Source organism: Schistocerca piceifrons, chromosome 2 (assembly GCF_021461385.2).
Source record: "Schistocerca piceifrons isolate TAMUIC-IGC-003096 chromosome 2, iqSchPice1.1, whole genome shotgun sequence".
Lineage (NCBI taxonomy): Eukaryota > Metazoa > Arthropoda > Insecta > Orthoptera > Acrididae > Schistocerca > Schistocerca piceifrons.
Window position 1 is genome coordinate 741,985,983 of NC_060139.1, and position 26,964 is coordinate 742,012,946.

The following is a 26,964-nucleotide window of genomic DNA, read 5'->3' on the forward strand; positions in this document are numbered from 1 at the left end:
CTCACATCACGAAATACAGTCACTATACCTGACCTTATTCCACCTACAGTTAGCCAGACGAATGCCATTGAAGAACAGAAGAATAACAGTGATATCTCTGTATATTTCGACAGTCGTGGGAGAGGAATCGCCAAAATTTTATGATATGAACATTGTGTAAACGCCACCAGTTCCGTCAAACCAATTTCATCCATGTGTGAAATCATAAAGAACTACTCCAATACCAGTAACGAACAATGCACAGTGTTAATTGCAGGCTCCAACGACTTGTATAAAAATGAACCCAAACAAGCCACAAAGTCGTTTACAAAAACACTGATGCTAATAGAGAAACAAAAACAATTGTGTTGGGAATACCACACAGATTCGACCTCCCAAGGTTCTCCTGTGTGAGATTGAAGAAACCAACAGGCAGTATTATAAAATCTGCCAAGTCTTCCAAAACACATTCTTTCTTGACACTGGGGATATGGACCGAGAATTTTATACCAGACATGGTTTGCACCTTAATGGGAAGGGGGAAAAGTTTCATTTGTTAAAAAAAATTGTAGAAATATTGAGAAATGCTCATGGCACATCCAACTCAGTTGCCATTCCTTTACCCCAGTCAATCCAAATAGTTGCACAAAGTGCAAATCACAATCATACAAAGTGCAGTGAAGTGTCCGAAACCATAGGAACAACAGCTGTACAAGACCAGAACCAGCAGAAAAAACATCCCCAGGAACAGAAGAAGAGGAAACAGCCGGAAGTTAAATGTGTAGTGAAACAGACAGGAGAAACATAGTGACTCCATCTCACCTGAAAGATTTTTTAACATCAGGCATGAGGAGGAGGAAACCATCACGTTAAGTAGAACCAAATATACACTCTAGTATAAATAAGAAACTGGAAAAGAGTCAGTGTAGAAATCTTACAAGGAATGTTAATTTTGAGACTTTAGACAGAAGTACCACCACTTTCTTAATGCACTTGAACATAAAGGGGATTAGGTACACCCAATCATGGAATGAATAAAATTGATGAACTGCAGAAACTATTAAAATTATTTGTTTAAATGAACATTAGCTTACAAAAGATTGTGTCATAATTTCAAATAAGCTAAACAATTTCACTGTACCTTCAAGTTCCTGTAGAATAAATAGTATCCATGGAGGCTTGTGCATACTTGTAAACAAGTCTTTAGAATACAAAGCGAAAATGATTTCAATTTTCTAAATGAAAAAGGTATATTTGAAAGATGCTCAGTTGAATTAGAGAAACAAAATATTGTCATTATATCAATATACAGAATTCCTGATGTAGCAGTAACAAAATGATTTTCCCTAAAGTTAATAGGTTTTTACAGAAAGTCAGTAATGACAAAAGGAAAAGTGTTTTAATAGCCACTGATTTTATAAATTTATCAAATGAAACCAGTGACTCGGTGCATTTTATGGACCTAATCCAAAAATTTGGATTCAAGTCAAACTTCATGGAATTCAGAAGAAAAAAATGTCAATACACAAACCTGTATCGATAATATTCTAACAAATTATAAATTCGATGATGTATGGAAGCTTTGTGTAGGTTTAGGACCAGGTGCGGCTCGTGGTTTCTATACTGGGGAAGGCTGCGGCATTTATCGATCAGAGCCAACATAGACCTCGGGTTACACTACAGATTAGTCTGTCATAAACAACTAAAAATTCAGGGGGAGGGGGATGGCAGATCACTCTCTACCCATAATTTTACGTACTGCATCTTCTATAATCAGGTATTAAATATGATTAAAAGCTAACTTCGAATTAAAATTTTTGGTTAGTGTTTTTATACGTCATCGTTACATATTCTGACACTTTGCAGCAAATCATATGAAAAGACGCTTTTTGGAGAGATCTTTTATGCGATGAATGTTAACTTTGCGGTTGCTTAATATTTTTGGTGTTTTCAGTACTAAACTGAAGGCGTTTATTGTGGTTAACCTCCAAAGCTCGAAGTATACGAGTTCGCATGACGATAGTGCGATGTTTTCGTGATGTCACAAGTCTTGTGCTGTGATTGGGTGGCATGAGCAATCCGTGCAACTGCCATATTAATTCACATGTTTGAGAAGCGAACAGTTCGTATTTATTGTGTATTATGAAAATATGCATTTATATGAAATAGCGCACTAAATATCTCTCCAAAATACTTCATTTTTAGTACGGTTTGTTGTGCTAAAGTACACAAAATGCGACACTGTAGCGCAACACACTGTACCAGTACCAAAAGTGATTCGTTTCGGAAAATGTCGTCACGTTTATGACTGGCTAAACATGACACTACACTTTTTTACTCACTTCACTTAATAGGCTAAGTAGGATTTAATATAAAGAAATTACCTCTTATCAATTATGAATGCACTTTTGCTTACCTCAATTCATTTGTTTATAGACGAAGTCAGCTCGTCTCCCCTTCTGCGCAGCAAAATGGTCTATGACCATTTCATTGAAATTTGGCCGATTCAATAATTTTTTTTCTAGGGAACACATTGCAAGCGCACAAAGTCTGTCCTCATTCATAGTGTTGCACATGAATGTTTTCACTCGCTTTAACGTCGAGAAGCAGCGTTCTGCCTCACCGGTCGTCATAGGGAAGGTTACTATTATTTGCAGAAGTTTTACACTTTCAGGAAAAGCTTTAGCCAGATTGTTATCGTAAAGAAAGTTCAACAAGGTCAAAGCACCTGACGCCTTCATAAAATATTTTCGGCTGTACAACACGTTCAGCTCATGACGTAGATCAGAAGACTGTAAATTGAACAAATTAACAACTATTTTAAACTCTTTTTCCGGAAAAATAGTTTGATGTTTTGCAAACAACGATGGATCAAACAGCTGTGCAATCGATAAGTGATCATTGAAACTGAATCGTTCTCTGATCTGGGTTGTGATGAGGTCGCAAACGTTTCGTGCACACACTATTCTTGATTCTGTGAAACGTCCCCGTTTTGCAGTTGGTTCTACCTGTTCCCAGTGATCGTCGGTTTCAAGTGAGGCCCTAATTTGCTGGACAGAATCTGCAAAGTGGGAAACATATTCAACAGTTTTCACTGCATCAATATTCCTCTGCTGCAGTTGATTAAAGAGAATCTCACAGTGAGGCATGACTGTATTAAAAAAATTTAACCAGAAGAGGAAATCTTCGTCTTGCAGGAAACCCTTCAGTCCCGTAGCCTTGTTTATTGTCTTGTGATCACTGGCATCATCATCAATAATTCTTTCTAGGCACTCAACAATTTCCTTTTGGTATTTGTACACAGTGGTTACACTCCGTGATTTAAAATTCCATCTGATGGACTGAGGACAGGTAGGAATACGCTTCTTCACTACTTCGTCAAGAATGGCTGTACGGCTAGAAGACCGGGAAAAGAAGGTGGAAATTCCTTCCAAGTTGCTAAAGAAGATCCGCACTTGTTTATAGCCCGTCACACAACGTTCACCAATTAAATTTAACTGATGGGCGTAACAGTGAATAAAGTGAGCATTCCTGTACACTTCTCTAATTCTAGTTTGAACTCCACTTTCATGGCCAATCATAACAGGAGCACCGTCGTAACACTGAGCTATCAGTTTTTCAGGTGTTTCATGTACATTCATTTTCTCTAGCTCGCAGAGAACAGCTGCAGTTACATCGTCTGCACTGTGACTTTTTGGGCGTACAAAGGAAATAAATCTTTCATTTATTTGTTCCAGTAGCTCATAGCGAATTATTAGGACCAATTGTGACAAATTTGCACAGTCAGTAGTTTCATCAACTTCTATTGCGAGAGAAAGTTTGCCTTCGACAGTTCACTCCTGATGAGATTGAGGCATACCTCATAAATTGATTCCAGGAGTTCATTTTGAATTGTCTTCGATAGGCCTAAGAAAACACGGTTTTCTGATTTCTCAATGTGCTGCTTCAAGACGCAGTCCAGTTCTGCCACAAGACTGACTAATCCTCGAAAAATTCCTGGGTTTTTGGAATCTTCTGTTTCATCGTGGCCCCTTGAGGCAAGCTCGAATTTGCCGCAAAATTTAATACAGTCTATCAGTTTACCCAGAATATACCGATTTTTTTGATACATTTTCATTATATATCTTTATATTACGGCGGTAAGCACTGTCTAATTGGCACATAATGTCCACTTTCCCTAGCATTGAAAACTCAATGAACCCATTTAAATGTTTATCGCTGGAATTATGCTTTTTCACCTTTGCGTGAAAATTCTTTAAGTCAGCGACACCAGTTTCAGTCCAAGCACTATCAGTACTATTTGTAAGAAGACAGGTGAAACAGAAAAATGCATTTTTCACTTCACAACCACACAACCACTCAGCTGCATCGTACATCGCTCTATTAAAACTGCGTTTGTATCCTTGACTAGATTTGCACTGTTTCTGTTCTTGATTGATCGTTAGATCGGGTCTGGGTGCACCAAGTTCTTTCACTTTCATCCTGTGGCCGTGTTCCAAGCTTTTACCTATTAAATTGCACACTGAATTCATATTGCGCTGGTTTCACACTCGCTGTATGTCGCAGATATTCACAAGGAAGTAAAACTCACTAAAATCTTGCAAAATACACTCCGAAATAGAAACTTGCTAATATCACACGGTATCAACAAAAGCAGTAAGGAAAATAAAGTAACGGGACAAATTTCGCGCGCTTTGTGCTCTAATCACTTACGAAACTCTCGCTAGATGGCAGTACTGTTATGTTACTGTAGTCTAGTGCACTCTGGCGGGATATTTGCAAACTTACTCTAAATGTGGATACAATAGCCAATGGCAGAAACAAAACTACTATGTAAAACATTATCAAAACAATAATACTAAACGTCGATTAATGACGCATCGAGGCGTAGTAGTGATGTGCAGAGACAGAGATTAGATAGCGAAGTTTCGGCCACTCTACATTCCTTTATTACATAGAAAGTGGAACAGGAAAAACGTGTGGTGGTTGGTATGACACCCTTAGGCTGCAAGCTCTGAGCCTTGGGATCGCCCATAACGAGCAGTGCTATGTAGAAGCCACGCCCCCAGACCGCTACTACATGTAGCTTAGGGACTTTCTAAGGTGCAGCCTAAACACTACTAACCGTTCGAAAAACATTCATCGATACAAACAGTTCCAAAAACGTTGATCGTCGTTATTTTAATCGGAATGGGAAATATGCTAAATTCGTCCTGATAATTTAAATTATGTAATACGTTCTTGCGAAATTTACTTTAACATATATTTTGGGGCGGCTCCGCCTCAGAGCCTTTAACTACGAGCTGCGCCTGTTCAGGACTTCCAAACCACTCTATTTTGTTTATTGAAATGACTAATACAAATGCACAAAGTATTAGAATAACTTACAGCAAAAGACATTTTACTGTTGAAAACTTAAAATTGTTCTTCTCTAAATTAGAAGAAGTGGAGTGGAAAGTCCAAGATGAGATTCCAATCTCTGTACATTTTAACATGTTTTTGAAGTACTTTCTCCTGTGTTCAATGAAATATTTCCACTTTGAGGGTGCCAGACAAAAGTGACTAATAAGCTAAATTGGATCACTTCAGGAATAAAAACATCCAGTGAATAAAAAGAAACTGCACAAGGAACTGAAATACTGGGTGATCAAAAAGTCACTATAAATTTGAAAACTTAAAAAACCACAGAATAATGTAGATAGAGAGGTAAAAATTGACACACATGCTTGGAATGACATGGGGTTTTATTAGAACAAAAAAAAAATATTGCTAGACACGTGAAAGATCTCTTGCACACATCGTTTGGTGATGATCGTGCGCTCAGCCACCACTTTCGCCATGCTTGGCCTCCCAGGTCCCCAGACCTCAGTCCGTGCGATTATTGGCTTTGGGGTAACCTGAAATCGCAAGTGTATCGTTATCGACTGACATCTCTAGAGATGCTGAAAGACAACATCCAATGCCAATGCCTCACCGTAATTCCGGACATGCTTTACAGTGCTGTTCACAACATTATTCCTCGACTACAGCTATTGTTGAGGAATGATGGTGGACATATTGAGCATTTCCTGTAAAGAACATCATCTTTGCTTTGTCTTACTTTGTTATGCTAATTATTGCTATTCTGATCAGATGAAGCGCCATCTGTCAGACATTTTTTTAACATTTGTATTTTTTTGGTTCTAACAAAACCCCATGTCATTCCAAGCATATGTGTCAATTTGTACCTCTGTATCTACATTATTCCGTGATTTATTCAGTTTTCAAATTTATACTGACTTTTTGATCACTCGGTACAACAAAGACCCTGTTTTCATTAACTATGTTAAACAGTTTAAATGGATAGTAAAACCATCAAAAGAAAATAATAAATATGTCTCTGCTCATGAAAACAAATGAAAGTCAGCATGGCCCATCATAAAATCAGAACTGGGGATCAGAACTGACAGCATAGATATTTTCAAAATTAAGTTGGGTAGTAAAATTGTAACAAACCCGGCTCAGATGTCAGAACAATTCAATACTTTTTTTTATAAATGTATCTAAATCAGATGTAAATGTACATTCTTATGTGGAAAAAGTATATTTAAGACAAGGCAGAAGAATACTTTATCAAATTCGATAAAATCTCAGTTAAAGGTGTAGAGAAAACTATATTACAGCTAAAAAAACAAAAATTCTGCTGGGTGGGATGGCATACCTGCCAATGTCGTTAAAGCAGCTGACAGGATAATAGCTCAACCTCTTTGCTCAATAATTGATAAATCACTCGAAGAAGTCCACTTTCCAGATGTTCTAAAGTATGCAGAGGTAAAACCTTTGTTTAAAAAAGACTCAAGAGAAGATATGGGGTACTACTGCCCAAATTCTATACTCCCAATTTTTTCAAAAATAGTTGAAAAAGTGGTGGTAACACAAATTAAAAATTTATAGAGAAATCAAAGATAATTGGGTTTTGAAAAGGCAAAAGTAGAACAGAGACCATTAATAAGTTTGTGAAAAAAATCGGTTCCGCCTTAAACAAGTTGAGAAAAGTTACAAGGTTATTCTGTGACCTCATGAAAGATTGCTCCTGTATAAAATGGAAAGATACGGAATTGGGGGTTGTATTTTAGAATGGCATAGGTCATAACTCAGAAACAGAAAGCAAAGACTAGTTATATCATGAAGTCAGGGAAAGTCCTTCTCTGAATGGACGGTTATTTCGCAAGACGTCCCACGAGGCTTAATTCTGGGTCCAATTTTGTTTTAACTTTATATAAATGATCTACCCATGAACATAAATTCCACTCAATTTTATTCGTTGATGATACATCTGCCCTTGTTGAAAGACCTTGATAAAATTCCTTCAACTCTCACAAATCTGGTAGATAGTTTGGAAAATTGTTTCCAACTAAATCGCTGAAATTGAATATTGGGAGAACATACTTGCTGCAGTTTAAAACTAAAAACTCCAGGGTAACACATTAGTTTTAGAAACTGAAATCTGAGAGAAGTAGACTGTGTTAAAATTTTTTGCATGCATTTGGACCAAAATCTTTCCTGTCTTCGCACATTAAGTATTAGCAAGTAAATTAAACAGCCTGGCATTTGTAATGAAGATTCTGTCATATTCAACTAGCACGGAGACAAGAAAACAAGTACACCACAGCTACTTTGAATCAATTATAAGGTATGGCATTATTTTTTGGGGAGGCACAAGCAAAATATCTAGAATCTTAAAATTACAGAACTCAGTTGTTAGAAATATGTCTAATACAAAACCGAAAGTATCCTGTTTCCCACTGTTCACAAATTTAAAAATATTAAATGCTCCATGTATGTACATTTATGAACTGATAATTTTTTTATGCAGTAATCTTAAGTTACTAGGTGTACCGGTATGAAATGATCGTTTTTATGTGAAAATGAAACACTAATTTTTAATTGAAAAGTAAAAACATTTTATTCAAAGTACTGACCATTGCTTTCTATACATTTTGACCACATTTCTGGCAATTTGTGGACACCACGCCAATAGAAATGTTGGTCTTTTGAAGCAAACCAATCAGACACCCAATTTTCGACTTCTTCGTAGGAATCGAAGTGTTCCTCAGCCAATGCGTGTCCCATTGATGAAAACAATGGTAGTCGGAAGAGGCCAAGTGTTTTAATTGTATCCTGAACCAGTTTTGCTTTGTGTGCAGGTGCATTGTCGTGTAAGAAAATTACTTTGCCATGTCTTCTGGCCCATTCTGGTCTTTTTTCGACCAATGCATAGTTCAAATTGATCATTTGTTGTCTGTAGCGATTAGTATTCACAGTTTCACCAGGTTTTAGAAGCTGATGATACACCACACCTTCTGATCCCACCAAACACAGAGCATTGTCTTCTTGTCGAATCGATCTGGTTTTGCAGCCAATGTTGATGTATGTCCCGGATTAACCCATGATTTTTCCCGTTTTGGGTTCTTAAAATAAATCCATTTTTCGCTGCCAGTAACAATTCGATGCAAAATTGATTTTCTGTCATGTCTTTGAAGCAAAATTTGACAAATGGTTTTTCGGTTTTCCGTCTGTCTTTCATTCAATTCATGTGGCACCCATTTTCCACACTTTGGGATCTTTCCCATAGCTTTCAAACGGTCAGAAATTGTTTGTTGTGCAACATTTAGCATTGTTACCATTTGCTTCTGACTCAAAGTATCATCTTCATCCAATATTTCTTGCAATTCGGCGTCTTCGAACTTTTTTGGCGGTCTTCCACGTTCTTCGTTTCTTACATCAAAACCATTATTTCTGAACCGTTGAAACCATTTTTTGCATGTTGCTTCTGATAGATCACTATATCCCTCGACAGGCATTCGATGCGACTCTGCAGCACTTTTTTTCAAATGAAAACAAAAAATTAATGCTTTTCGCAAATCATCACTTTCTGGTACAAAATTCGACATTGTTAACACGATGATAACATATGATGTTGTTTGTTCCATGACTTGATGTATACTAATTACTAAATAGCTTTGTCAGTTGTCATACCAACGAAACAAAAGAAAATAAAAATAAAAATTAAGGCTCGTTCACAACAAATGTTGCCTATCGGCACATTTGTATCTTAAAGCCCATTACATACCGTTACAGCTGGTATTAATAGAGAATAACTTTAAACATCAATACAATACTAGGAACAAGGAGCATTTCATGCTTCCCACTCATAGATTAAAGCTGTTTGCGCAAACGCCAGAAGACATGCGCATGAAAATTTACAACATTCTGAAAAGAAATAAATCCTCTCATGGAGATGGGACATCTAAAGCAAAACTATGACAGTTGTTAGTACAGAAATGTTATTATTCCTTAGAAGAATTTCTTAATGATTATATGACAGTCTGAGCAAGGAATCAAGTGGCTGAAATGTTTTGTTAATTAAGGTTAGAAGTTTTATGCCTCATAAATGAATGTAATAAATATTCTCTCTTTTTACAGTAATACTGCTGTTGTTGGATGACACACAGTCTCTGTAAATTACAAGTTAATAATTATTGTTTCTGTAATATACATAAATTGTAATTGCGCTATTGACGAGTCCCCTGTACATTAAATCTTGTGATTTAAGTCTGTATGTGATGGGACAATAAAAATATTTGCAGTTTGTCGCGAAAACAAAGCAGAATAATGAAATAAATACTAGCAAGATTCAAAAGCACAACTATCATAACATGAGTGAATGTGACGCAAATCGGTTACGACGATGCAGTTCCCTCCACCAACAGCAGTGTCAAAAGTCAAAACCTTCAGTCCGAGAAACTTTGAAGTTCCGTGCCGTTGACAGCCTGTTTGTAGAGCTGGCCAACGAGTTAAAATTTTAACTCGTTGGAGCCGGCATTTGAAGTGCATTGTGGAATGTTTTGACGTCCCGTTCCGTCAACTATGATTTAATCGACGTTACCCTGAAACGGACACTACAGATTAATTATACCACGAAAAGCCATTATTATATATACAAGATATATGATATTACAGTGGAATGTCTAAACGGTGTATAAGCCAGGTCAAATAAATAAATAAAACGTTTCATCTGTGGAAAATAGTGTTTTGTTTACCACTTTTCTAATGGCTTTGGAAACTACGATAGCTAACCTTGTTTTGTGACATGTAATTGTAGACGTAGAAATTACTGTTTCTAAGGTGTTTATGTTTGCAGACGAGCCATGTGAATGTTCCAGACATGGAGTCATCGCTTCTTGCATGTCCCATTTGTACTCAGCCGGGCTTCATTAACGTCGATTCTTTGTGTCATGGTCTTTTATATGCTTCGACGAGAGAGTTCCTCTGCCCTGTCTGCAATGATGTTTTGAGAGGGCTCGATAAATTTACAATACATCTATTTAGCCATTCCATACTTCGTGGGCAACATATAAAAGGAGTCCAGTCATTTACCTCAATAGAAGAGCAATCTGTATTATCACCCAAAGTCGCTGGGCCTTTATCCTTAAATTTGAAGAAACCATTAATCATTTGCGATTCATTTGCCGACTTTCGTGTATCTTCACCAGTTGACGAAGATAGCAGACAGAACAAAGAGGAAGAGAGTTCACAGACCACATGTAATATACACAATTTGACATTTGAACACGGTGACTGTGTCCGTGAAGTGTGTGCAGCCATCGACGATAGTAGGAGTGCTGTTGATGATGCAGTAGTTGTGAGTACGTCTGAAAACACGCAAGAAGGGAGCAGTTGTGCGATAATCAGCAATAACGAAGCGAGTATTAAAGAGTTGAGAGAGTCAGAAGCGTCTCCGACGGTCACTCAAAGCTTCCAGCAAAATATTTACGACTTGCTACCCTCTGAAAGTAAAAGAGCATGTGCTGACGAAATTGCGATGCCGATAACCAAAGTAACTGACAGCGAGTCCACCACAGAGAAACGCCCGTCCAACGGAATAGCGAATCAACTTGGATCTTCAGGACACTGTACTAATAGCTCAGCAGTTTGCGAGATTTGTCAGTTCTCATTTACTGAAGATACTATTCTGGAAATGCATAAGCAATTGATTCATTCAGATCTTAGCCCCAGAAGCAGTGATTCAGCTTTAGAATCTGATAATGCAGACGTTGGCGATGTGAAAAACTATCCTTGCCTTCTGTGTCCTAAATCATTCAGAATGAAAGGGAGTCTAATGGTGCATGTTCGGGTAGCTCACAATGGTTTCCCAGCAGGTAATACAGATTGTGCAGCACAATTCTTCATAAACGACAATAATTTGCATGAAAAGTAATGGTGTCAATGTTTGCAGGAAGACTGGAGACATTCAGTCAGCATGAGCAACGTGCCAAAGATGATCGAAGTTACACTTGCAGTACATGTGACAAATCTTTTAAGAAGGTATGCCACAGTACCGGTTTGAAATTGCAGGTTATTTTACAGTCCGTCACATAAATATTTTGTAGACAGTGTAATGGTACACAAAACCTGTATTTTACACACACACACACACACACACACACACACACACACACACACAGTGTTACAATTAGTGAACATGGGAAAAATAACACTTAATATATGTACATAGGAATTTACATAGTTAAAAATGCTAGGTTGACAAGGATGAGGCAGGTAATTAATTGTTTGTGTTGTTATAATAAGAATCTTTCTGGTATTAGGAAATTAGGGTGGCCAGTGGTGATTAGAGCTTCCATGTGTTTGAATACAAGGCCAGTCTGTTTAAAGCAGTGCAAAGTTCCTCCATTTATCACTATTGTATGATACTGCCTTGGTTTTATGTTCATAATGCAACACCGGTCGCTCATTTCACAGCACCAACCACTGCACGTGCTACTCTATTGCTCTTCTTGTTTCCTCTGCTGACAATGACATGGATTTTCCGCTATGTGTACCATGGCTTCCAATTTGTTTTCATGAAAAACTGACACACCATCCCTACATAATGGGTGAGATGTTTAGCTCAGAGAGAGCATGTCAGCTTTATCCATTCCTGAGCTTTGGTGTAAGGTTTGCTGGAAGGGGGAGGGGGGCAAGGAGGAAAGATGTCCTAGTGCAAAAGTGTGTTATGAAATGAAGTCACCCCAACTCTGTGTTATCGAGAAGTAATCCTTCACTGGAAATAAGTTCATTTAATAATCTCCTTTTTGTTGTCCAATTTTCTTCCATAATAGAAAAAAAAGCTGTTTTGAGTTTTTTTGTTTAGTCTTTCTAGGTAGATACGAGTTCAGTTTAGCTCTTATTCCATGGTCATGAATAAAGATGTTTGTGCAGTAATTATGAAAATTATTGTTCCTGTGTGTAACTGACTGGAAAATGCATTTGTATGGTGTAGTTTAAATCCTTACAATGAGTCTCATTACTATTTTTGATTGTTGTTACAATGTCCCGTTACTGTAGTTTGAAACTATTCGTATTTTGTGCCATTGTTCACCATAAAATTATTCCATAGCTAAGAATTGAATGCAGGTGCGATTAGTAGGTAACTAGAAGGCACTGGCTTTTACGCATTGATGACATGACTCTGTGGCCACAAGATGTGGATAACCCTCTGTTTGCAGGTGTCTTTTGTGTGTTCATACCATTTCAGTTGAGAATCAATATTCATTCCCAGAAATTCAGTGTCAGTTATGCTGTCTTTAGAGGTAGACTGCTACCTAAATTTTTATAGTAACATTTTCCTTCTTCGAACTGAATTTCATGGCAATTTGTTCAATGCAAATTTATTGCATATTGTTAACAGCTTTGCAGGTTTCATTTGGATTCTTTGGAAAGAGTATTTTTTTTCCCAGTGACTAGAATGTTGCTATCATCAACAACAAAATTTTTTTTGCTATGAATAACACTATTTAGAAAGTCATTGGTATATACCAGGAACAGCATCTATATTGCTAACAAGGGAAGGCCTCAGACACGACCAACTGATTCGGCTCATATTTGGCAGATCCCTTGTTTGCGACCCAAAATGAAAGACCCTCAGATATTTTGGCTCAACAACCCCCCATTTTTGGAAAAACTACCCCTAAATTTCATGACGCACAATCGAGTAAGTATCGATGGTATCGGTAGATGATTAAGTGTATTTCATAAACATAAATAGGATCTGCAAAAGCATATTTTCAGAAGTCAAGTAAAGAAACTTTTTTATCTGCTGCTTATATATACCCATAAGGTAAACGCTGTTCAAGGAAAACGCCAATGGTATATCGACCAAGCCATATGAGAGTAAAGAACCTGTGTCTAATTCTCAGTTGCATTCTGCAGTTTTCCTTTTATTTGAATTTTTTTTCCCCATTTCATAACTGGTAGGCATAGAAGGATTACTAAGGTAAGTAAATTGATAGAAAACAATTACAAGGTAGGCAAATAAATTTCTCAAATGACTTGCGTTAGTAAAAAATTAAAATTTTATCCTGGTTGATTTACAATGTTTGTTTCACTAAATATCGTACCTGTTCTCAATTCCTTTTGAACAATGATTTAATGGATGGTACTTGTTGGATAAACACTTGAAGCAAAATACTCATAACATCAAGAACATCTAATGAATATAGTATTTGCACAACTATGTTGTTCCTCCTGAAGATTCAAATGAATACAAACTTGCTTTAAATTGTAAAATATTTCTGCTGGGAATTAATTGTGATGCATACCACACATACAATAACATTATCAGAAAACTCAGTGCTGAAAATTGATCATGAATAGTGCTGTGAAATTTATTGCATCTGGTTGTTTGTGTTATTCCTGTTGGGTTTCAAGAAGCAGACTGTAATTTTGAAGCATTGAAATCAAGTTTTTAACTTGGTGATAAGAATAAACATCACACGGCTGTTTGGTGGTATTATTTCTGCTGTGGATGTCGCACATGACTGTGTTAGTTGTCCACCCCAGGAATCCAATATCAACAAAACCTGTCACCAGCAACATATGGTTGTAAAATGTTCTCAAGATATGTTTTGTAAATTGAATTTTTGTATTTCCCAGATTTGATGCAAGTGAAGTAAACATCCCCTTAACAAGTTGGTTAAACGATTGACTTCTTCTGTACCCCAAGGGCCAAATTAATCATTAGTTTCTTATAAGCACAGGAAAAAGTTTGAGAACAGTTTTCCTGACATTGTGATGGAATATTGGACCATATACGAATGTGTTATTTTATGTACAGTATCAAGTGGAGAAGGATTATTTTTTTCTCCCTTATGTGATAATATGTTTAGAATGCTCGTCTTTGCAGCAATCTTTCTCAGAATTGTGTTCATACAACAAGGCTTACAATTTTAATTCTTTACTAATCCAAGTTATTTGAGTAATTTATTTGCTCATTTTGTTGTTATTCTTCATTGATTTACTTATCTTATTAACCCTCCTATTCCTACCAGCTTTTGTGTGTGTGTGTGTGGGGGGGGGGGGCGGGGGGGGGGGGGTGTTAAAGAAAGACAGACTGTAGAATGCAATTGGGAATCAAACACAGGTTCTCTCCTCCCTAGCCAGGTGCCTTGGTTGCTACGCCAGTGGCACTTCCATTTAATGGCACAGTTCTTACGAGTACATAAGCGGCACCCAAAAAATTCCTTTCCTCAACTTATAGGAAAATATGCTTTTCTGGATCCCATGTACACTGCCCAGTCACATTAATGTGACTGTCTGTCAAAACCTTGAATAACCACCTTTTGCAGAGCAGACTGCTGCTGCTGCTAGACATACAGAAAGAGAGTCAAGAATCCAGCCCTGTGGTCAGCTGTGCTAAGTTTCTCAGTTGAGGATCCAAGGTGCAAACAGCCCAATGCAGGGTTTCAATCCTAGCAGTTTGGTAGCCAGGGGAACACACACGTGTGTGACACATTGTGTTGTCCTGCTGGTAGGTGCAATCTTGCTGAGGAAAACACATTGGATCTAGGAGTGGACATGATCCCCAAGGATAGATGCATACCTGTGTTGATCCATTATATATTCCAGAATTATGAGATCACCTTGCGAATGACAAAACAAACACATTGTCCAGACCATAACATCTCTCTCCTGCCCTGGACTATTCCGATGATTGTTGCAGGGTGGTTGCTTTCAGATATTTCACACCTGTATAGCATAAAATGTGGTTCACCTGAAAAGGCCACTTGTTGCCACTCATTGGACATCCAGTTGTGATGTTGGCATGCAAATTCCAGCCTTCATCACCGATGAACAGCATGAGTGCATGAACCAGACACCTGCTGCATAGGCCCATATGCAGCAACATTTGCTGATTGAGCATTGAGGAGACACTATTGGTAACCTCTTGGTTCATCAGGGTGGTCAGTTGCTCAATAGTTGCACATCTGTTACCCAGTTCTCATGTCTGTGGCTGTCATTCACCCCAATCATCTATGCCTCTTGCTGCACGACAGTTGCCTCAATGCCAATTTCAGATAACATCATTTTGCAAAGCATGGCCTACTTTAACCACGGTGGCATGCAATCAGTTTACAAACTTAAATGTTTTATAAATGCTCCCACGCTTGGCCTGAAAGTCAATGATCATGGCCTTTTGAATGTCAGATAAATTGCTTTGTTCCCACATTTAAACGACGATTGCACAGTTCTCTGCATTGCCCCGACACACTTTATATACCTGCCACCGCTAGTGCTACCCCCTTGCACCTGTGAGTGGTTATTGCGTGTTGACACAGAACGTAAATGGTGGTCACATTAATCTGATTCGACCATGTATTTTGTTGAAAAGGCTCGGTGCTCAATTTTCAGTTCTCTCTCAGTCCAGTTAGTTCCAAGTTGATTTTGTGTCAAGAACTTTTGGGATCAATTTTCTCAAAAATTGAAAGGCAAAATTCCTGAAGAGTCTTTGTCTTTCATTTTAGGTTGTACACAAGTGACCTGCCAAATGTGAGCCAAATCAGTTGACTATAAGCCACTATCCGGGAACCTAGTACCAGTTGCAAGTCGACTGTCCAATGGCTTCCAGGAGCAACAAAATTTGGTTTTCAGTAGTGATTTAAAAATTTTAAAATGCTGTCATTACCTACTCATTAAGAGGTATAGTCTTATGTTAAAAGTTTAATACAATACACAAGTATTACAGGTAGAAATTGTCTCTTTGTCTTGAGGTTACGTAACTGATGATGTGGAAACATCCAGACTTTATTCATCCAGTATTTAAGAATGAAACCACATAGTGACTTCCAACCAACTTTACATATAATTTGAAAACTTTTTCTTGCTGACCCCCCCCCCCCCCATACAAAATGATAAGAGGAAAACAATTTATCGCTTACTGCATTTTCACTGTTCACACAGCAAAATTTCAGCATCAGGCATGATGCTTTAATTTAGTTGTTCTTCAACACTAAATATGTTCACAACACACTTTGCAGGCAGTATTTAAACATGTCACTGAATGTATCTGCAAAATTATGTCATCGTAAGACATGTAGTTCAGGAGATGTGATGTCATAAACATTGAGATGCAAGAAACTCTTGCTTTTTCTTAAAATGGAGCGCAATTTACCCCGACTATATTCATCTAGTGTTTCATAATGAGGGCGCTTACTGACTACCAGTATACTTTGAGCATAATTTCAAATCTTTTGTGATACATTAACTCATTTGTAGTGTAATCAAAAATTTGAAGCTTTTTTAAGCACTGGAATTTGATTCTGTATATAATTAGAGGTTTAGTGGTTGGTCCTAATAAGCTACCCTGCTGCTATTCACAGTCTTAAAATACCTGTTTTTCTATGTAGGTTTCATTCCTTAGCCCCAAGTACTCACTTTAAATGTGTTGGAGGAATTCCTGTGTGCTACTTTGTGTAAGAATTAAATTTTCTAGGGGTTACGAAAGGTGTATGTGAAAGTAAAAGTCACAGACAGGGTTATTGAAAGTTTATAGAGAGGTTTTCTCAAGATTTTATTGCTTTGGTGCAGTAGGTCTTTGATACCAATGATTATTCAAACCTTTAATTCCAGGAAATATTTTTAATTTCAGCACAAAAGTCTGCCTCCATAGCTAAGTGGTCAGCACCACTGATTGCCATGCAGAAGACATGGGTTTGATTCCAGTGACTGCTAAGGATTTTGCTTTGGTGGGAGGACTGTAAAAGGGTGCACTCAACCTCGTGATGCTAGTTGAGGAGCTATTCAACTAAGTAGTGGCGGCTCTTATATCACAAAAACTGGCAGCGGCTGGGAGAGCGGTGTGCTGACCCTACGCCCCTCCATGCAGCGTCCAATGATGCCATTGGCAGAGGAGCATACAGTGGTTGTACAGCACCGATGGGCCAACCACAACCTATGGACGGAGTTTTTTGCAGTGCAAAGATAGACTTACTATCCTCTCCTGACTCGCAGATCATATGGTAGGACTACTTCCTCTTCCCATAGATTGACCCTTCCAAAAGACCTTCCTGTCCACTTCAAACCTTCTTTTCTGTATATTGTTCAACTGATGGTCAGAATGGTCCCTAGGATTCTGGTTTGGAAAATAAGTCACAGGCAGGGAAGTATTTTACACATTCAACAAGCATTTTCAACCCAAATGTTACATCTGAGTTGGCATTCTGACTTCTGTGTATGTGCTTACCCTGTAATCATTTATGTTGATGCAGACGTGTATCTACTTAGAAAGAATTGCTGTACCCATTCAGTGATAATGCAGGCAAGCTGTTATTTGCAATTAATGGTTTTTTTTGTGTGTGTGTGTGTGTGTGTGTGTGTGTGTGTGTGTGTGTGTGTGTGTAATGCTATGACACATCATCAGATCTGCCATGAGGACTTGATGCTGTCAGTGTTAAATTTAATAAAATATTTTTCTAACCATCGAGAGTTTAATTTTTGAGAGGTTTCATAATGAACTCTCATGAAATCATTCACTATTCAAGATCATGAGTATCCGTATTGAACCAACCACAGTCAGTTGAAGAAGTAGATGTTGATTGGACAGTAAATTGCGATGTTAATGTTAGAGATATCATCAGTGGGAAACTCCCCAATTTACAGTTTGGTTTCAGACATGGAAGATCAATGACACGAACTGTACACTGTCTCCAAACCAATATAGAAATCGCCTTAGCGAACCGAGGGGGAAAGCTCCATGCAATTTTCACAGACTACACTAAGGCGTTCAATACAATCAATAGATCCATTCTAATGAAGAAACTGAAAACCACCTTTAGCCCAAGTCATTACCTGTTGCCAATCCTTAGAGATCTTCTCACTAACAACTGGGTGAAAATACATGATGGTATAGATAAGCCCAGCCTAATACAGCAAACAGTTGGAGTGTTGCAAGGTGACCCACTGAGCCCCTTACTCTTCATCTTAGCTACGGCAGACATCATTGAGACAATAAAACCCAACAATGTACTGTGAGAGGTTACAAAATTGGCCATACTCAGTTTTGCATGTAGTGTTCAAGTATTTTATACTTTAATTAGACAACATATCCAGAAGAATTTCAGTGAAATGATCTCACCTATGGAAACTTGTGTTGATACATAATATTCTTTCAGTGTCATATATGTGGTTTTTGAGCGTTAACAGATATATATTACGAATCGATAATGTGAGTCGTTTTGGAGGGGAAATATCACATCAACATATAGACTATTTCTTTCTGAATGGTTTCCAAGATACCACTGTTTTAAACTCTGGATGATTGCCATATTGGCAACTTTAATGCAAAAGAAATACACACAGCTGGTGCAAAAAGGTGCTGTGTTGATTCTTGATAGTTGTGGCTTGGCCTACAAAAACTACAGTTGGAAGGTGTTCCTGTGGCAACAAGGAGCGAATGTGCCAGCATGGAATTTTCACACATTCCTGGTGGCTAATGGTAGCCCTATTGTGCCTTAATGTTTCCCTTGTGAATGTATTTGTGCCTGGCCACGAGGCCACCTAACTTTTCTCCACAAGATTATTTGTAAGTGTGATTAAATGTTGAAATTTACTGGCAAAACATTCTAAATGTTGAAATTTACTGGCAAAACGTTTGGACAAGGGGGAAATTGCTTTACTAATATCAAGAGCTCAGATGGAAACCCAGTTCTAAGCAAAGAGGGGAAAGCAGAAAGGTGGAAGGAGTATATAGAGGGTCTATACAAGGGTGATGTACTTGAGGACAATATAATGGAAATGGAAGAGGAAGTAGATGAAGATGAAATGGGAGATGTGATACTGCGTGAAGAGTTTGACAGAGCACTGAAAGACCTGAGTCGAAACAAGGCCCCGGGAATAGACAACATTCCATCAGAACTACTGACGGCCTTGGGAGAGCCATTCCTGACAAAACTCTACCATCTTGTGAGCAAGATGTATGAGGCAGGCGAAACACCCTCAGCCTTCAAGAAGAATATAATAATTCCAATCCGAAAGAAAGCAGGTGTTGACAGATGTGAAAATTACCGAACTATCAGTTTAATAAGTCACAGCTGCAAAATACTAACGCGAATTCTTTACAAACTATTGGAAAAACTGGTAGAAGCCGACCTCAGGGAAGATCAGTTTGGATTCCGCAGAAATGTTGGAACACGTGAGGCAACACTGACCCTACGACTTACCGTAGAAGAAAGATTAAGGAAAGGCAAACCTACGTTTCTAGCATTTATAGACTTAGAGAAAGCTTTTGACAGTGTTTAATGGAATACTCTCTTTCAAATTCTGAAGGTGGCAGGGGTAAAATACAGGGAGTGAAAGGCTATTTACAATTTGTATAGAAAGCAGATGGCAGTTATAAGAGTCGAGGGACATGAAAGGGAAGCAGTGGTTGGGAAGGGAGTGAGACAGGGTTGTAGCCTCTCCCCAATTCTATTCAATCTGTATATTGAGCAAGCAGTAAAGGAAACAAAAGTTCGGAGTAGGCATTAAAATCCATGGAGAAGAAATAAAAACTTTGAGGTTCGTCGATGACGTTGTAATTCTGTCAGAGACAGCAAAGGACTTGGAAGAGCAGTTGAACGGAATGAACAGTGTCTTGAAAGGAGGGTATAAGATGAACATCAACAAAAGCAAGACGAGGGTAATGGAATGTAGTCGAATTAAGTCGGGTGATGCTGAGGGAAGTAGATTAGGAAATGAGACACTTAAAGTATTAAAGGAGTTTTGCTACTTGGGGAGAAAAATAACTGATGATGGTCGAAGTAGAGAGGATATAAAATGTAGACTGGCAATGGCAAGGAAAGCGTTTCTGAAGAAGGGAAATTTGTTAACATCGAGTATTAATTTAAGTGTCAGGAAGTCATTTCTGAAAGTATTTGTATGGAATGTAGCCATGTATGGAAGTGAAACATGGATGATAAATAATTTGGACAAGAAGAGAATAGAAGCTTTCAAAATGTGGTGCTACAGAAGAATGCTGAAAATTAGATGGGTAGATCACATAACTAATGAGGAGGTATTGAATAGAATTGGGGAGAAGAGGAGTTTGTGGCACAACTTGACTAGAAGAAGGGATCGTTTGGTAGGACATGTTCTGAGTCATCAAGGGATCACCAATTTAGTACTGGAGGGCAGCGTGGAGGGTAAAAATCGTAGAGGGAGACCAAGAGATGAATACACTAAGCAGATTCAGAAGGATGTAGGCTGCAGTAGGTACTGGGAGATGAAGTGGTTTGCACAGGATAGAGTAGCATGGAGAGCAGCATCAAACCAGTCTCAGGACTGAAGACCACAACAACAACAATATTTAAAGTTTATGTATGTTTTACAGAATATTGTAATGTGGACAGCAGCTGATATTATGTTAATTGGAACTTCAAAATACATCAAAATTGGAAGTGGAATTTTTTAATAGGAATTGTAAAGGGTAATGAGGCATAAAACATGAGCAATCATATGTTCATTTACCTCATATTTGCTGCTTATATTTCTACTAGTGACAAATTACTCTATGTTAGAAACCATTGAGAAAAGAGTGCTTGTTTGTATCATGTTCCTTCTCCAGAAAGTCTATAGTATCACATGGTAACGTAATCCTATTAGTCTTTAAACATGCTGTTGGTGAACTGATGTAAGAAGTTCTTTAACAGTGGGTCCAAATTCCTTAGTACTACAGAATGTTCACAAGTAAATGAAAAAGATGAAGTTATTAGGGTTCTGTACCTCAATCGGTAAAAGCGTAACACTTATAGGATCACTTTGTCTGTCTGCCGGACTGTTTGAAACCCTTCTTTGTCAGGAACACGTACACATGTCAAGTTGCAATTTATGTCACATAATGACGTCTACAGTCCCTCGGTGATAAAAAAAAAGGGCAAAAATCATAAAAAATCTTTGATTTTTGGAATCAGTTAACTGTCTATAAACATAACTAAGATTGTAAGGAATCCTTAGTGCATGAGTCGTACTCTAACCTTGCCAATTTGTTATCTATGTATTTTGTGTGTATATAGCACATTAAGAAAGTCATCTAAGTTCATTGAGTACAATCCGAAAATGAATTTCTACATGTTGTGGATGAGGTAACGTGATATGTACTGACAGCAGCACCACACATTCAAATGTACTTGTATATTGCAAGGCATAAAGAAAGACATAAAAGAAAGTAACTTTCAGGATCCAATTTCTCCCTCGTGGAGAAACAAAGGGAGTATTTTATAAATAGAAAATAATATTTAGAATTCAACTGAGGATTTTGTTATAGATTGTATGGAATGGAAATGCATAGAAACAATATGAGATGCTTAGGTTTCAGGAGTAGATGTACGATAGCTGTGTGTTGATTTGACACTAGAGTGAGGATATAGATCTTTAAATGAGAGGGTTTCATTAGGAACTTCAGTTATCTTCTTGCTTGTTATTTATTTTGCTATTATAAATTACCTTGAAAATTATTTTAGTTTTAAAACCTTTCTTTGTAATCAAGGGAGTGACAGTTACTTCCTTTCATCCAGGTATTGAAATTACTATGTTCATTATCTTTGTATCCTGTTGATTTTTCCCTTTCTCTTTGGCTATGTTGTGAATAAGTACTGTCATAATAATAATCAGTTTTATTTCCAATTTACTAGCTTCTTTTTATTTACACAACCCTGTTGTGTACAAAAATCTGAAGAAACTCCTGAAGTCTTCTCATGTTTTCTTGGTATTCTTAGATTTTCATAGCTTATTACGTACTCAGTTTGAAAGCAAACATACTTTACTATATTTTTTTGCTATTTTTGTGCATACACATTCACATTTATGAAAGAAATGAAAACTGACTACAATTTAACATATTTTTTTATTTTGTTATTATCAGGAAAATCATCTGACACAGCATATGAAGACACATGATGGAAAACAATGGGCATGTGATGTATGTAGCAAGCTATTCACAACAAAATATTTTCTTAAAAAGCATAAAAGACTTCATACAGGTAAGTTGTTGCTTTTGTATGTTCTAATCAAAATTTTTGGCAATTTCTCTAAATATCTTCAGGCTTAGACGAGAGACTTCCTTCAGCAATACAATGACCAAGATTTATTTCTTCCTTTTGCTTTGTAATGTCTAAGCAAATACTGAGTTTCTAGTACAGTTGAAATGCGGCCTCATAAGCAGAGAGTCTTTTGGCCTATAAGCTTGAGTTTTTTTGTTTGTTGTGAAATTGTAAAATATAATAAGTGTGACTGTCACCAAAACTTTTTCCTGACATTGTCTTCAGTCAATGTGTGACATAAGAGTGTCATAATGTTGACAGAGTATGAATTTCTTAAGAGGAGTGTCACAGTTGATCTGACATTAGATTTAAAAAATATGAAAATCAAGATTTAATTAATAACTGAAACTTACTCTTTTAAAACAATGCATATTGTCATATTATTAGTTGCTGTTTGTTTCATGATCAAAATCTGGCATGATGTACACTTCACATTTTCATTGATTAACAACAGGCACTTCATTATGTGTTTGGATGATATTGCTCATAGCAGAAAAAGTTTTGACTGACTAAGATTGCTCCTACGTTGTTCCAAAACTTTTCTTTATTCATGGTTCATGGTTCTGCAGCCATTATGGCATCGTTCCAGAGCTACAATCAATGAGACTTCTTTATTCACATTACCAGTTTCAGAAGCAGCATTCAATTTTTGTTTGTTATCAAGAAAGAAACTTTGCTGCTAACACATGGCAGTGTTGACAGTTAAAATGTTGTAGTGATACAGTTGTAGTAGCATTTTGCATGATTTATTTGATTTGAACAGGGAGGTAAAAATGAGCAGTCCCAGCACATTATTGCCCACACGCAAATAGGGTTTATTGTGTGGTTTCAATTCCTGTGGTTCTAGTACATCTGACCAGCACCCTTAAAGAATAGTAGGATGCCTTTTACTAGTTCTTTATTAGACACAGTTTCTTAAGGACTTGATAACCCAAATATTCTGTCTTTTTTTAATCTCTAAAGCTTTGCATTGGAAGATTTTGTGTGGCACAATTTTATCACCCGAACCACATATCCTACACATAGGAGCTTCTTTCTCTGTATCCCATACCATTGCATGTAAATGTTTCGTACGCTTCCCATGGCCTGTCATTAGTTCTACCATGAGTTTAGTCTGTCTCTTGTTCAAGCCTAGGAGTACAGAACTTTTAAAACATGGCTGGCATCATTAGCTTGCCATATTTTTGTTTTTGATTCACAGTACAATATTCTGCATCCTTTCTGATCCAGTTTCATAGTTTTAATTTTACTGTCACCTTAGTGATGGTTAACATAGGTACTGGTTCAATAAATGGAGTTGCTGCATTTCAACTGGCACCCTTGTAAGCTCTATCATTACCACTGATTCCTGAGTGACCAGGGACCCACAGCAGGTGTACCCAGTTGCTTTCTTCTAGTCTCACAAGGGCTTTGTGGTATTTTACAATGATCTTTGATCTCATTACAGGGACAAATAGAGATTTCAGAGCTGCTAGGCTGCCTAAATAATTGTAAATGCTGTGGTCTCCATAGCACCTACGCAAATTCTCCTCCGTGCACACCTTGAGAGCAGATATTTTTGCCTGAAATATCGTGGCCAGCTTCCCCAGGGAGATTGTGCTCTCTAGTGTAAACTGTACCAGTATACCCAGCCCCCAGTGCTTTTGTCTATTTTCGATCCATCAGTAAATCAGACAATGTTTACTGCATGATGTCATGGTGCATTCTTCCACAGCTTTCTCCTTTCATTTGTTACCTGGAAAGGCTTATTGAAGCAGCTGTAAGTTATTGCATAGTCAACCAGCATTTCCCTGCCCATTCCTGCATTTACCACATTGCCTGTAATGGTGTGGGATTCAGGATATCCTAAAGTAGCTCCTAGATGGGCAGTATGTTGCTCAATATTTCCTGATGCACAATAATATTGACCATCTAGGAATGAGGTTGAGAGGTTATTCAGTAATATTGAGAACATCAAAAACTTTGTAAATATATTGTCCTGCCTAGAATTATTGTGCCGCATGGGAATATTTTGTCCTCTGTGAGCTATATTGAAAATATCTTTTGACAGTCTCTTGTGTGCTCCAGAGACCAGGGAGGTTATGTTACATTTGGTTTAGTTTATTGTTGTTGTGTGAAAATGACAAGATGAAAGGTGAAAAGATGAAAGAAAATTATTATTAGAGTGCATCGAAATGTGTAAATCAGTGGTCATCAAATTGTGGCCTGCAGGTTGAATGCAGCCCGATCAAGTGTCTGTGCAACCCATGATTTTCAGCCATATATCATAATAATGTACAGTTGAGAACCACGGGCCACACAGACATTTAATCAGGCCACATTCAGCCTGTGAGCCGCAGTTTGATGACCACTGGTATAAGTCGTTGTGGCATGTTAGGGCAGATGAGTACAAAAGGAAGTGTTAAGATTGATGAACTGTATAATTTGTTGCTCAGTAAATATAGGGAATGGCTATGAAGGAAGGTGTTTTTAAAAAATTTAATTGATAAAAAGTTATGAATAAAAGTATATACAGATGTTTAGCTCTGTGTATACATTACTTACTCAAATATAATCCTTTTAATGCAAATATTATTGTATGATAAGTTCACTTAACTGTCTCAAATACTGTAAGATGAAACTGTACTTGTAAATTTCAAGTTTTTGAAGGAATTGACTGTAACAATACATCGTTACATAATAGACAAGTGCTGACTTTATGGAAATGCGTCTCTCATTGTGTTCTTTGATGATTGAGATGAGCGTCCACAGAAATTTATCCAGGGGGCCCAGGATGGAGGGAAGGACCTGGGAAAGTTCCTGTGTACTGGGAGACCAATGTATGAAGGAGAATCATTTCCAGTACTGTACCAAAGGTTGGACCATCAACACAGAAGAATTTATGATGATCATTTTTTATTCATCCTCAATTCTCTTGCCAAGCTTTCATGAGTGATCATTGTTGCTCCTTGAACCAATTTTTCAGTCACCTTTTGTTTCTGCTTGCAATACAGTAGATAGCAATTGTCAATCGTCCAACATTCTGAACCACAGTTTTATTGCACAATATTATTGAACATTCCCAGTTATTTACAATAGCCTGTATGCCCCTGCCGCTGCCTCCATTTGAACCCACAGGGGTAATGGGGCATGTCCAGCATTGTGTCCATCCAAGCAGCAGGTGTGCTGCTAATTCTGCCTTTTATGGTTAAGCAGTCCAGTCTCGGCACCTTGCCAAGCTCCTTAGTAGTCACCTTTTGTTGCATTGTTTGCTCCATAAATTATCATTTATCTTGTTACAATGAAGTATATACAGTACATACTCTTGGGGTTTAGACCCTGTTTTTTCACACAGACCATTCTGGTGCTCATAATTTGCCTGGAAACATACTTCTTTATTTAAGGGGTCCATGATACGAGGGAGGATTGGAAAGTAACACAATAATTTTTACTTCCCTGGTATTGCAGCGGAATGTTGAAATTTCCGACAATATAGTCTGAAGTTTGCGCTACAGAGAGTATTTTGTTTTCATGTGCAGCTCTAGCAAGAGATGCCTGAACTGCTAAACAAACATGGTGCACATGGTACTGCTGTCAGCTTGTGAAGAGCAGCAAAATTTAGTTTGATATTTGTGGGCCAAAGGGCATAAACCGAGTAAAATTCGCAGAAACATGTGTGATGTGTATGGGGGCGACTGTATGGATGATAGCCATGTCTCCAGGTGATGTGCATTCTTCCAAGAGTGCTATGTGAACCTTAGTGATTCTCCATGCTCTGGGCAGCTGGTAACAGCTGCAACCCTGCAGGATGTTGGAGCCATTGATGCAGCAATTTTGAGCAACTGGTGTTTGCAATTGCGAAATTTATTGCAGCAGTTCAACATTTCCTATGATGCGGTGTGCGATATTGTTCATGACATGTTACAATGTCGTAAAGTTAATGCTCGCTGGGTGCTTACATATGACCAAAGGACAGTGAATGATGACAAGCTTGAATCATTTGAATGCATTATACCACAGGAGGACATGAGTTTCTGAAAGAAATTGTCACTTGTGATGAGCTGTGGGCATACCACTACATGCCTGAAACCAAGCAGGCCCCAGAACGAAAAATATTCAAAGTGACTCAGTTTGCTAGGAAGGTGCTTGTGACAGTGTTCTGAATATGCATGGTGTAGTATTGGTGGACTTCAGTAAACATGGGACCAATATGAATGCTGCAGCCTACATCAACACTGTGGTTAAGTTGACTCATGCTCTTCATGACAAATGCCACAACACTAATGCTGATGATTTCAAACTTCTTCATGATAATGCTTGCCCCCATGTTGCTGCTCCTGTTCGTGATAAAATCACCAGATTTGGATGGAAGGTGCTCTAGCATCCACCATAAAGTCCGGAATTTGCGCCTTTGGAATTGTTTGGTCCCATGAATACAATCCCGGTTAGCCAATGCTTTGCGACAGATGCAGAAGTGAAATCAGCAGTCCACAGATGGTTATTCTCCAGCCAAACAGGCTTCTATGAAACTGGTACCACAATGGGAGAAATTGTTGAGAACATTGGTGACTATATAGGAAAGTAGGTAAAAGATGTAAGTTTGTTTGTGATTATT

General features: G+C 37.8%; 1 protein-coding gene across 1 annotated transcript in view; it reads left to right on the forward strand.

The window, feature by feature from the left end:
* Window positions 1-9,928: 9,928 nt before the first annotated feature.
* The window catches only part of LOC124776938 (zinc finger protein 252-like), a 77,995-nt gene continuing 60,959 nt past the window's right edge, over window positions 9,929-26,964 (forward strand). Inside the window, exons 1-3 of the mRNA XM_047252159.1 lie at window positions 9,929-11,180; window positions 11,258-11,346; window positions 22,193-22,310. Coding sequence (XP_047108115.1) covers window positions 10,187-11,180; window positions 11,258-11,346; window positions 22,193-22,310 — 1,201 coding nt within the window. The 5' untranslated portion in view covers window positions 9,929-10,186. The remainder of the gene's footprint in view (window positions 11,181-11,257; window positions 11,347-22,192; window positions 22,311-26,964) is intronic.